At 37.1% G+C, this 13,778-nt stretch overlaps 1 protein-coding gene across 1 annotated transcript in view; it reads right to left on the bottom strand.

The window, feature by feature from the left end:
• Positions 1 to 13,778, bottom strand: part of HDAC9 (histone deacetylase 9) — a 270,154-nt gene that overhangs the window by 189,188 nt on the left and 67,188 nt on the right. Inside the window, exons 7-9 of the mRNA XM_062500976.1 lie at positions 8,489 to 8,604; positions 2,682 to 2,804; positions 373 to 583 (exon numbers count right to left, since the gene is read on the bottom strand). Of these exons, the coding sequence (XP_062356960.1) occupies positions 373 to 583; positions 2,682 to 2,804; positions 8,489 to 8,604 (450 nt within the window). The remainder of the gene's footprint in view (positions 1 to 372; positions 584 to 2,681; positions 2,805 to 8,488; positions 8,605 to 13,778) is intronic.

Below are 13,778 nucleotides of genomic sequence, written 5' to 3'. Positions count from 1 at the left end.
AAAACAACAAGCTAGTAGTTCTAACAGGAAAGAAAGCTTTCAGCAAGAAGAGGGGTGTATATTGCAGAACTCTGCATCTGCACTGATGCAGTGGGACGCTTATCACGTGCCTCGCCAGGCTGGGAAGTTCAGCTGCTGCAAAAGAATGTGATGAAGTAATCATTTTCTCTTTTCTGTAATCATTGAATTCTTTCAGGCTAACAGACCAGAACAGAATCACTAAAAGGGTAAGCAAAGATGCTGCCCTTTTTTTCTTCGACTTTTCCCAAGAGTTAGGATGTATGGCATTTGTATTACTACAACTAGTTTAAACCGAACACAAATATCATTAAAAACATCTTAAATCAGTATTGCTGGAGCTTTGATCATTACCAGTCACAAGAAGTTTTTGCTGTCTCATTTGTTCTTTCAGCAACAGATGCTGCAAGAGTGCTTGGTGGCTGCTGTTTGGCTTTCCCTCCAAAGCAATGTGAGGATGGGTTGACGATGGAGGAATGTTTCCTCCATACTGTCCAGCCAAGGCCACTCCTTGTCTAAGTGATGGGGTGTCCCCCTTCTGCTTTTCTTTGAATGATGATGAAGCCTGTCAAAGAAAAACAGCATTGGTAACTGCTTTTCAGAGAAGCAGCCATTTATACCTCTACTTGATTAGATGGTCTTATGTCTTCATGAACACATAAAGAAGAAAAGGTTAACATTCCTATCTTACACTTTGACTCTGAGACGAAAAGGAAGAACATGCCAGTTAAACATAACACTGTGAAAAACTGAGTAATGAAATCAGTTTAAAAAATATCAGCAATAAAAGCCAAAGCACAAGGAATTACTAGTTAGAACATTATTAATGAAAGGATGGGACCTATCCTTAAAATTCCTAAAGACCTTTGCACAGCCTCCTGCACAGGAAACTAGAGGATCAGAGGAAATAGTTTGCACTGGGTTTGGAATAGGCAAGGTTTGGTTTCTTACACAACTTTCCATCACACAGCAAGCCAATCAGCAAAACAAAATAGTTACCTGTAGTAGTGGGAAGCTATTACTTTTCCTGGAGCACTCCCTGACTCCCTGAAGGACAGCACAAATGTAAGTTTTACCCTTTGCAAGGCAAACTTGTACAGTTAAACTCTCATCTACAGAATCACGAAGAGCTGTTGTATGTGTGTGGCATTTTGAAGTGCCTTATAATATATAAGTGCACAGTTATTGATTTAAAGCTTTTGGAAGTTTTGGCCCTTCATCATTGCAAATGTACTTTGTATTGCTTTGTTCTTTGCCAATTAAAAAAAAAATAAATCTTGAAATGGCAGTTCCAGCAGAATAACAATTTTTACAGCAAGAATAATAAGCTAAGAGAAATATGCACACTGAGGCTTGCAGATAATCACTTATGGCAAGTCATGGTAAAAACAGTATCTCTGATAATATGAATTCCATAAATTCTAAGAGAAGGTTTTCACCAGTATTCTTTTGGTGTATGCTTACTTCACACTATCACCCTCCCCTGAAAAACAAACACCAAAGTAAGTTTTACATTCAATTTGCAACTGCTTATTCTAGTAACAGAAATAAACATTACTTGCATAAATCAATCCCTTTGTTTTTTTCTAATGCCAAAAGTAATATTTGGTGTTAGTTAGCCACATCAAAAGCTTAGAAGATTTGAGTGAGCAAATGAAACATATTTTCATTTCTTTTTAATGTTATAAATTTACTTTGAAGCTAGTTGAAGCTAGTTATATTTTTATGAAAGAGCTTAGAAACTTTTGATTATATCCTCTGAGAAAGTAAGCACTACTTTTCAGGATGTTCAAATTTTCCATCCTTTAAAGATAATAATTTGCTAAGACTTTTAGAGAACTGATTTCAGGCTTACATAATTTTCTTTGCAAAGTTCTGTACCTGATGTTAAAATATTAGACTGCAGCAATATATTACTGCTAAGAACAGTAAATGTATTGAAAAAAGCCATAAAATATCATGGAACTTTCGCTCAATACTACATTAGCACTGGAATTAAGTAGTATTATTACAAACCATTGTGGATTGCATAGATTTAATTTTTTTTTACCTCCACTGAAACATGTGCTTACAACCCCTAGTTTCTTCGTAGAAGTTACCAATTCCCACACTGTTGTACAGAAACACCACATATCAATATTTTTACATTTTTGTTCTTGTTGCTGGAAAGCAGGTAAATTTTAACCTGCTGTAAATGTTCAAAATTTTCAGAAATTTTACTGAGAGGAATACTACATTACTATCCTACAGTGTTCCAGCTCAGTTTAGGTCATTACTAGAATCTCATAAAAAAGTTACAGGTGCTATAATTTATCATGTAGAAATTTATATGTAGAAATTATAATATAATTTAAACTTTTACACTAAATAATCTCCTCAAATACTTCTTGCCACATCTGAAATCTGTTATCTGGCATAAATGCAATGCATGTGGCCTGTACTTAGCTAAGATCCACACTGCCACTCGTTTATTTGAGATGAAGAATTAACATTGCTTTCAAGTTGTGCCCTTAAATATGCAGATTTTGCCTAATGCATAGAGAGGTCTGGTTCCTACTCTGCTTCGCTTGTGTTCCAAAATGCTAAAAATATAAAGAGAATAATCAGAAAGTAGGTTTTCTGGAAGCAAATGTATGCAGGAAGGCTTGAGAGTGGTGACTTACACTCATTTGAGGCTGTATTGCTGGAAGTCCCAAGGTAATGTTGGGCAGAGAAGGGGATGTGTACAGACTCAACAAATTCACTGATTCATCCTGTATCAAAAGGCGTTGCTGGGAAACCAGGTGCTGGAATAAAGGGGGAAACCAACAAAAGTAAATCTCCAAGCTTTTTATCTTGGTTATTTTATGCTTGTATTGCAATACACTGAATGCCAATTATGTACCAGTCACTGGTTTGCATCCCAATGGAATTCCAGATACAGAAAATTACTGTCCCTGTAAAAACACAGTTGACAGGTCTTTTCTTAAGAAAACAACTGATATCTGTCTGGGATTATTCCTTGGTTAGAAAATCAATTTTCCGTTGAAAACTTGAGGATTCCTAGACCGTCTTATGAACTTCTCATCAACTCAACATCAGTTCTTCTCATCAGCTGGACAGTCACTCCTAGAAACTCAGTGGGAATTTATCCAGTGAATTCAGGATTATATCCAGCTGAATCATGAATATGAATCTATTAAACCTTTATCATGGTTGTTATGACTTTTGTTGTAAGGTACAAAATGTGGTTTTTAACTAGTCCGTGCCTTCTGTTAGCCAGATTATTATATGTTTCAGGCACATTATTTACTTCCATTAACAAGAAAATTCTGTGTAGAAAGTAAGGCATCTGCCATTTAAAAGAATAGACTGTCTCTTTCTGTCTGCATATATACAAAACCAGCATCCTGTCATTCTCTGATGATGGGATATCCCTCACAGCTTTCTTAATCCATCCAAGTTAAAATTTTTAACACTTCTTTTGAAGACTTGTGATACAGTTTTCTAGGAGGTGGAACTGCTGATATATTTTTAATTACTTTAAAATAAAATCAGACATCCCACAAAGATCACCCTTTTTATTTCCACAGATTAATTGGGAAGAAACATAAAAAGATTACCACATCAGGAATGTTTTTGAAGCCTTTGCCTTTCTGCTTTAACAGTGATATTTTTCAACATGTGGTCTAATATAGTTGCTTGAATTATATTTTCTGTTTAACTCTTGCTTCCCTCCCAGAACTTTGACTCAATAAGAGCTACAAAGGTCTTATTAGACTTAGGAACTCTGGCATGATATGGTCCCCAAGGGAACAACATCCTTGAAAAAGAATACCCTGTGTAACAGTATGACACAGTGACTGCTTTCTTCCCAAACAAAAAGCATATGGGACTCCAATAATAGACCACCTCCAAGAGGGATACTGCACACTCGGGCTTTGACTAAAGTAAATATAATAACTTGTCAAGCATGTTGTGGGGAGCTGTAGATTTTCCCCCGGACAAACCTGGAATATCAATTAACTCTGTAAAATACTTCGTGTTAATACAATGCAACTTCAGACCATCAATGGAAGGTAGTTAAGCACAAAAACACAGGATATTATTCCAAAACATAACCTTCCTCATACAGTTTGTTTGGAGATACGACCTATCACTGAGACAATAACAGTAGAGGTCTATCCCTGTAATTTTCTTTTGGTACCTAGGGAATGTCAACAGATAGCGTAGGAAACAAAGAAGCTCCACTTGTATATTACATTAATTCCTGGCTAACAGTGTCTTGCCTTGATAACATCCACCTTTGACCATGAGTAAATGCAAGTATGTCAAGACTATGGAGATATTATGGAGGAAGTCTACAAATATTTAAGTGAAAAAGGACAGTCCAATGTGCCTCCTAGGATATAATCAAATTTGTAGCAAAGACAGCATAGATACAAAGCCACTTCAAATATTTATGTTTAATATTTGGTTTTGGGTATGCCACTATTACCTTCTAAGATTTGAATTAATAAAAATTAACAATGGCAGGGTGTATAGCAGTAAAACACACTATCAGACTAAGGTCAGGCATAATAATTTCATCAGGTAGGAGCAATGGTCTTATTTACCTCAGGAGTTTAATATTGAAAACAGGAGTTAATTAGTAAAAGCATCTTAATTTGATTTCTAATGCTGCTAATAAGTTGTCATTTTCATTTTGGTAAGTGATTGATTTATAAAAATATTTTCAGGTAATATTATCCTAAGCATCAGTTTAACCTCATCTCCCAAAATAAATGCAGCAGTCCACTTGCATAGAGTAGGGTCCTCTGTGTATCACAGAATCCCAGAATGGGTAAGGTTCAAACAGACCACTGAATGTTATCTAATTCAAGTACCCTGCTCAAGCAGGGTTCCCCAGAGGCAGAAATTTATTATCCCAGCTGCAGCTTTTCTTTTTGCATGGTCAACAATTCCTTGCAATGGTGACACATGCAGGATTTGCCAAGAGAGTAATTTGGCAGCACAATGGCTAAGCCATGTCCTTGTCCTACATGCAGACATGGTGGTTTGGATTGGCACCTAAACTACCCCAAAGAGCAACCTGCCCTACTTGCTCCTCTACGTACCAGCTCCTTGGGTCCACAGATCCTGCTTACTGATGCTTAAAATAGCCCATCAACAGTTATCCTCTTTCTTAAAATAGAGCACAAGAACTCAGCGTAGCAGAGCACCATGATCAACAAATAACCATGAATGACTGTGCTTTGGTTGTACTGTGGGACTTGCTGAGAAGCAGCAACACCTATGTGTGCACGTTTATATGCACATTTACAGATTACGAGGGGAAGGTAAAATTATTTGGCTTTAATACTCGTCAGTTGTGGAGATAATTGTCACAGCTTTCAATATTCACAATTTCTTACGCTTGTATTTCCTGAAGCTTTTGGGATGATTTTTGAAAAAAAATAATTTAGATTCTCTTCACATACACATGTCACAAACCTCAAAAGCTGGTCAGAAACCTACGCATTTTTCCACTGGCCCCTTACAAAGATCACCTCAAGGACCTGAGTATAAAAAGCATGGGGCTGTGGAGTTGTACAAAACAAATATGTGTTTATCAGTCACATATGTTATTTATATCTTCTGTATAATCAAGTGATATTCTAGGAAATACTGTTTTCCAAAGCACAAATAGAAGAAAGAAATTGACCTGAAGCCCAGTTCCACCAACTGGAAACTTTCCATTGCCTTCAATGGCTTTTGACCAGACCGTGAATGCCTAAAATTAATCATTTCACATGACTAAAGCAGGTTGTCCCTCTGAACTCGAGGGACACGCTGTGCAAGGGCTCAATTCTGCTTGCATTTCTCAGTCAAGTAAGATATAGCCCCAGCACAGCAGGTGACCTGAAAGGGTATGGCATGCTACAGGAGACAAATAGCTACTGCGGTGAACCTTGATGATACTGGAGACAACTGTGCCTAATAAAAACAGGATTTTATTTATAAGGTGCAATTAAAATCCTGAGTTCAACTTTCAAGTTTCATATAATGAGACCAGTGTTTTAACAAATGGTAGTGAAAGTACCATTAAGGGAACTGTGATAGTAAAAGATTATCTGCAAAGCTGCAGCATGTGCAGTACACCTTTGTTCATTCAAAAAACTGTAAATGTCTACCCACCAGACTGTCTGCTCCAGAGAGTAAACCACTTTAAAGTCACACTATTCCAATGGATGTGGTAAAAGTACTTTAAAAATCTGCTTCATTACTGATAATGCTTTAATTCTGTCCATGCACTGGAGTATAATCATTTACGGTACTGACTCATGTTTTACTGGGAAATGACTCTGTCATAGCAACCTGTTTTTCCCCAGCAAAAAGTGTTTTATTTGCTGCCACGAAAACCACAGCTATCCACCCACTCAGATATGAGCACAATACTTACTGCAAATGTCACAACAATTATGAAACAACAGCAATGTGAGTCATACGGGATTACAGAAAAACAAGTGATATTTTGGGTGATTTTGGAACACTCATCCTATTATTAGAAACTTCTGTACTTTGTGAATCTGATTAAAAATTGATTAGCTGTATAGCCTTTGAGAGCTGGCTAAGACAAAACGAGGAAAGAGATATGTAGGAGTTTGTTTGAACTCCTGGCTGCTGTTAAACTACCAAAGAAAATCCCACTGAAATAAGAATCACTGAAGCTGAGATTTATGGAAAAATGTTTGAACCCACAGGACCACAGTACTGAGAGTCAAGTAACCAGAGAGGTAAAGAAACGCCCAACTGGATCCAGAACTGGAAGTCTGTAGTTTCATCTTCTTAGCACATTTCACCAAGTGAAGTGACTGATGCCAGCATGCAGTGATCAACTTCTAAAGGAATGATTTAGGCTCCTTTGAGCATCTTTGATTCTATACTGAGGTCGTAATTTTTGATGTCTGGCACAGAAATAGAAAATAATACACAATGCAATGTTCTACTGGCAAACAGAATATAATTACTGGTTCTTATTACAACCTTTCCAAATCTCCCCAGAGACCACCAGCCTGACCAGCCTGTGTGTATTTCTGATGGTGCAAGTGTCCAGAAACTGCAGCATGCAAAGTCATGAGCACCATGTATCAGTCTGAGATATAAAACCCGTTCCATTTTGTAGAATCCTCAAGTCAATAGAAGATCCAATTGGATAAGATTTCCTGTTTAATACAGCACATAGTAACACCCACATATTACCAGCTTCTACCTAAAGCATTCCCAGCAGTAAAATACACAACTTAATTCCACTGAACTAGCATCTGATCTAATCCTGATGATGGATCTTACTCTGCATCATTTAAATTTCTCTGCAATCACATACAGGGGGCTATGAGACAAGACCACATGTTAGCCATCAATGCAATTTTTTTTTTTCTTTTTGGTTACGGGCCAGAGAGAGGCTACTAATCAGTGTGCAGAGGTCACCCACCTGCCCCCGGATCATAGTTCACACACACAATTAATTCATTATGGGGAAAAGTCACTGCTGGAGGTTGAACTGCCCATTCCAGGGGTATTTTTTTTAGGTGAATGTCCTGCCACTGACCTGAAGAAATAGCTCCATTAACTAAAACTCTGTTAAATCACATTTTCTTATGTAATTTTTCTAACATAAACAGTATAAAACAACAATTAATAGAAAACCTTGCCACCAAAGCAGGAACTGTGGTAAGTATAGGCTGGATATAGAATATTGCAGAATTTGAGTCTCTCTTAGTCAAATTAGTTTACTGTCCCTTTACAATATTGCCATGGAAAGCATGACTTGGGCATGTCATCTGTGCTAAATGAGGTTTATCACAACTGATTTACCACCTGCATTCCAGTTGTTATGGGCACGTATGTATGAAACAGAATAAGGAGTAGTTAAGATTCCTTCCGTTTACAATCTCACTTTACAAAACAAGTATTCAAGAATTCTGGCATGACATTTACAGAGGTTAAGCACTGCCCTGATAAGGAAACTGAGATATAGTAAAATAAAAGGGAGATGTGGCAAGGATTTAGTTACCCAGCTCCAATACTATGATTAAAGAAATCTACTTCAGCATTCATCTGAACCTGGGACCACTTTAACTTTTATGTGTTAGGATCACCATTGCCTAAACCACTGTTTTGTAGGCAGGAATTCTTTATAAGCATTCAGCACTGAGCACCTCTTTCAGGTCATCCCAGGAGGTAATATTCTGTGACCAAGTTCCTTTCACACCTCCTTCCACTCTTCCAGTAGCACTACTGCTGTTTTTCTGTGAAATTTTGTTACCACAGAGTCTTCTGAACATGCATCTCTATATATAAAGATATATGACATATTTAACATACTGTGATGTCAGCCTGTAGTGTCCTGGTACCCCAATTACTCCGTTTGTGAATATGATCAAATCAACTTTTCCATCCTCTTCAGTCTAGAAACCTGAGCAATTATCTACACAAAAATGAGTCTTACCTCAGCTTGAATGTTAGATGGCAAAACCGAGGTTTCATTTTCTGTTGTACTGCTGCTCGGACCATTGCTTGGGGAACTGGGACCTGATCCAGGGGAGCTGCTACTGACTGAGGATTCTGTAAAACAGATTAAACATACATGAATTTCACTCCAGAAAGGTTCACATAATCTTGATTAATTATATTATCTTTATAGCATAGGACTTTTTTGCTGCTGAAAAATATCTATTGGTTACACTATTTACTTGCATTAAAGACTCTTGATTCATCTTCCATTTCCTTGGTTTTCTTTTTTACAACAAGGAAAGATGCTCTTGATCTTTCCCCTTCTGAATCGTCTGTGTCACATCAGAAGAATTTAGTATTTATTTTTCCCACAAAGATGGTTATGATACTCAGTATCAGGCAGAGACTCTACCATGGAGCTCGTAATGAGTAATGAAAAGAAACTTTTTCCTTTTTAATTGTAAAGAGTCCTGGCTCTGTAAGAAATGAGGCCTACTGCCATCCTTTTTGTCTAGAAAAGGGATGCACCCATTTTGGACCAATCATTACATACACAAGTACTAACAGCAAAATATACACCTTCACTACATCTTTGGCACAAATAGGAAGGAATATTTACAGTATGTAAAGACATTAAAATAGGATTTGAAAGGCTGCGTGCTATCTTGATTTAAAATGTTCCAAGTTCTGTCGAAGACAAAGGGGGAGAGGGTAACCTCATTGTACATTGTTGTGTTGAGTTATTCTAACTCTACACGGACATAAATTATATTTATGTAATGGAAACAGTTAAGAAGGTTAAAGAAGAAAGAGAAAGCCACTAGTGGAGATAGCCCTCTTTCAAGGAATACCTATCAAATTAAAGCACTCAAGAAGCTAAAGTAAATAATATCTAAATGTGGCACCTAATATTCTATAGCTATGCCTTAGTTAATATGCAAAAATATGTTTTCACTTTGACTGGCATCACAGGAGGCTTTCTAGCTGTTACTTGGATCTCTTTGATTTTCTGAAGTGACTCCATACCCAGCTATACTAACTGGATATGTAGAAGTTCTGGCATTATATTTTCAATAGGTATCAGAGGAGACACACAAATCTCATCTTTTTTCTCATTTTTTAAACATTAAAATATCACTTTTTGTATAAATAGGTGTTTAAATAAAGGGCTATTTCAAGTTAAGAGAATAAAACACAATGGGAAAAAGACTTCAGGCAACAATGTTGAACCAGGGTTATGAAAGGTCCAAACTGTCATATAGTCAATATTAATAATTATAACAGCAATCTGAAAAGCTCCAAATTATTGTCAGAGCCAGGAAAAGGAGACATCCATTCTCATGTTTCTGCTCTTTTCAATGGCATCACGAAAAAACCTCCGGTGATAAATATTTTACTTGATAACTTATTTGTAAGTGTGAAAACAGTAGAGCAATCAGCTAAACTAAGGAAGTGGACATCAAGAATCTCATAGAGGCTTCAGCAAATGGAATTTACAAAGTAGCTGTAGAAAAATTATAATCTGGAAGTAATTTAAAAGGAAACTGCTTTGCTCAGTAACTTTCATGGTTACATTCACATATCTGTTCCAGTTTCACACATGACATACTGTAAAACTGTCACAAGAGTTGCACATATAGGGACACCAATGTGTTCAAGCTGTATTTTAATTCCATCTTGGTGTGACATAACTGATATATCAAGTGAATTCAGATATATGTGTGATAGATTAGTAAAGGTTGATTGCATAAAGGTATGGCCAGATCACCTGAAAAAGCCACAAAAACTAATAAATATCAATGCAAAGTCAAAACAAGAATCATCAGAAAGAGGCCCAACACTGCAAATGCTCTTTTGTTTAGCAGTTTAACTTCTGAAGTACCACCACTGTTCTGTGAGTTGTGGCAACAGAACTTCCCCATTTTTAATTACCTGTCACCTCGAAAAGACGCTTCTTGAATGAACTGATATTTCCATCCTTCCTCCTGAGTAAAGGACTGCTTCTCCTTTCTGTCACCTTTTGTTTTAATCTTGAACGTACCTTCAAATTGGGCTCTGAAGCTGGAAATGAAGAGAAGAAAATATGTGACTACAAATCCAATTCCTGGCTTGCGTCAGACACCCCGACCCTGCAGGACCTCATCTGACCCAAGGAGGGCTTGGAGGCAGAGATTTTACTGCCCAACCTTCTCAGTCATCCTCATACAACTTCATTTTATGTTGAAAGCTAAGAAAGTTGAAGGGAGCTGGAGAGCTTCGGATCTCTGTATTTTTCTCATTCCATTCCAACTTTGAACTTACCCATTAATTATTGTTACTACCATAAGTATTAACAATAAATGACTGAAAATTTAATTTACATTATTTTTATCTCTCTTGTAGGTGAAAACTTGGAAAACTCATCTTGCAACTTGGAATGCTGTAACTGGATTAAGGTCTAATTGCAGAAACAGAGATTAGCCTCCACTGGTGCCTTTTGATTTCTCTGAGAAATATAAATTACGACAAGCCTTGCTGGCAGAACATTTCTTGGTCAGTGATTTTAGGCAAAGAACTTTAATGTTCTCTGAGTAACACACCAAGCAACTAGATTTATGACAGTGACCTAAGAACATTTACAGAGAAAAATATACGCTCTGAAAATGATGAAGTAGGGTTGATTCCCAGAAAACCTAGGATTATATATAATGCACCTTGGGCAAGTTCCACCTTTGTTTCCTTAATGGACACAGTCTTTTCATATGAAGGCCAGCTCTGCTGTGCTTTTTATTTAGTAGTATTTTAAGCATGATTAAATGTTTCATGTAGTCATTTATTTGTTCTTCAAGTAAACCCTGTATCAAGCAGACTGCTAAGAGCTAGTGAAAGATAACTGTGGAATAGTTTGTTTGTATTTCCCTTCCTGGAACTGAGGATTGGCTAAGCAATATCTCAAAACAGAGAGAGCCAGAAACTAGGATAAGTTCTTTCTCCTATGCACAGACTTAAACCAAGCCTCAAAGAAGGAGCAAGAGTTAGCAGAAAACCAAAGTAGTGCATTATATCTTCACTCAATTCAGAATTACACCATTTGTCATGTCGGGGCAGGAACTCAATCCTACACTTCTGATTCTAGTCCCTGGCCATCATATCACATTACACATCTTTTCTCCTTCTGTCCCACCTGCTCCCTCAGGGATGGGGAGGCTGGAAATGGTCACTGGAAGGCAAGGGGCTGCACCTCACTGCAGAATTGCTGTAGCCAGCAGTACCTGCTGTCACACACTGACCTTTGTCATGCGCTGCAGTGCACGTGGCAAGGGTAACGAAGACCCTGTGCCTTAAATACATTTCAGACCAAGATACATAGGCTAGCACAACACTGGAAATCCTCCATAATAAACATATTAACTAGAAATTTATTTTTATCACCTACTACCACTGTTAAGATGAATGGTTCTAACAATAAAGTACAAATGACTTATTTATTAACTAAGATACCATTTGCAATGAAACTGAAAATATTAAATATAATAACGGGCTATGATTACACTACATCTATCACCACAGATTTCACTAGGTGTGATGACATTTAACAGAAAAGGAGCTCACTCCTTTTGCACTTACATGTATTTCCATTTCTACTATTCTGTAATCTTAAAAATCAGAAGAATATGTCTGTACATATTCTGTCTGTGCACCTGTTACAGATAAATGTAATACAAATCCTCTGCAACACTCACTGGAGAAATTTTCTACTTCTATGTAAATGTTTCATGCTCAGTCACAGCAATTCCCTCTCTATTTTCACTAAATTTCCATCATATTCTGCATCTAAATCCATCATGCAAGCACAGAAAACAAATTTTAAATTCAATGTATGAATTTATGAGCCATCCAAGAAGGTGCATGTAAAGCAGCAATAATTTTAAAATGGAAATAATAAATTTAATATTAAATGGCATGCAGAATAGTGGTTTTAAAATTATAAAATAAACCTCACAATACAAATCAAAGGCAATGTTTGAAGAGTATTTGCTTCAAATTCTGGCTTTCCTGAATTTTCTCCCTGAGACACTGCCAGCTCCTAACATGATACTTACTATGACTCAATGGCAAGTAAAAAGAATTCCGGTTTCCCTGGACAAAATATACAAACCCAAGCAATTTGAGGATATCTGGCCCAGTGAGAAAAATGCAGAACCAAACACTGGTTTCTTGATTCCCAGCCGTAGCTGAGACATTGGCTTTTGTGTGTGACTGCATTGAAACATCCTGCTCCACAAAGGGACAGAATTATTGTTCACTGCAAGAGGGATGGAACACAACAGCAGCCCTGTTGCGGTGCACTCCTACATGAGGGTAGCAGTGAGACATCTATAATTGTCAACTCTCTTCTGACAGCTCAAAAAGCAAAATGAAGAATTTTATGCTTCAAATGTGGAGCTGTGGATTGCAATTATAAATGCATATGCAGATATATATATATACTGACTGCCTCAAAGCACATACATAAGATGGTTTAGAAACTGTTTTAGGCCTTTAAACTCTGAAATGTGAATGTTAGCAAAAAGTGAAAATAAATTTTTCAGACCTTTTTTTTTTTTAATTAGATTGTTCCCCTAGTATTTGCAAGACACTTGGAAATTCTGAGTTGCAAATGGCCCAGAATTATTACAATTAATTTCCCTTATGTTCCAAATGAGTATTTGGCTCAATACTTTAACTAGAGGCTCTTAGAAGTGGTTCTACAGATGGGTAATGTTCAAAATAACTGTTTTGCATTAGCCACCCTGTAAGTATTTCTACTTACATTATTTGCTCCTTTGCTCTGATTAATTAATCCATTGCCATAGCTGACTATGTTCATCACACAAAGGCATTCTCCATGGGGAAAACTGCCACATGGGGAGTCAATGCCAAATAACTTTTGAGGCTAAAGATTTATTCCACAACTTCTTGCAGAGTAGCTTTCTCAAGCAAACACAAGGCTCTAAGAAATAACTTTTTTTTTTTTTGCTACAGTATTACCACAAACTTATTGAAAAGACCATCAGGGAATCCATATGGTGATTCAACCATAAACCAAGACACTGACACAGCAAGAAAATTAATGCACATGGCCAACTTGCTATATGCTAACCATCCCACTGGGGTCCAGAACTCAAAACTAGATTAATTCTACCCCATATAGCAGACATCCTGTATCTCACCTTCCTGAGAAAAAGAGGCCTCTCTAAGCGCTGGAGGTGCAGAATGGGGTGGGTTTTGCTGGCTTTGATGACTTCAGCTGTAGTGGGCTGAAT

Source organism: Cinclus cinclus, chromosome 1 (assembly GCF_963662255.1).
Source record: "Cinclus cinclus chromosome 1, bCinCin1.1, whole genome shotgun sequence".
Lineage (NCBI taxonomy): Eukaryota > Metazoa > Chordata > Aves > Passeriformes > Cinclidae > Cinclus > Cinclus cinclus.
This window is presented reverse-complemented; position numbering and strand designations above follow the sequence as displayed.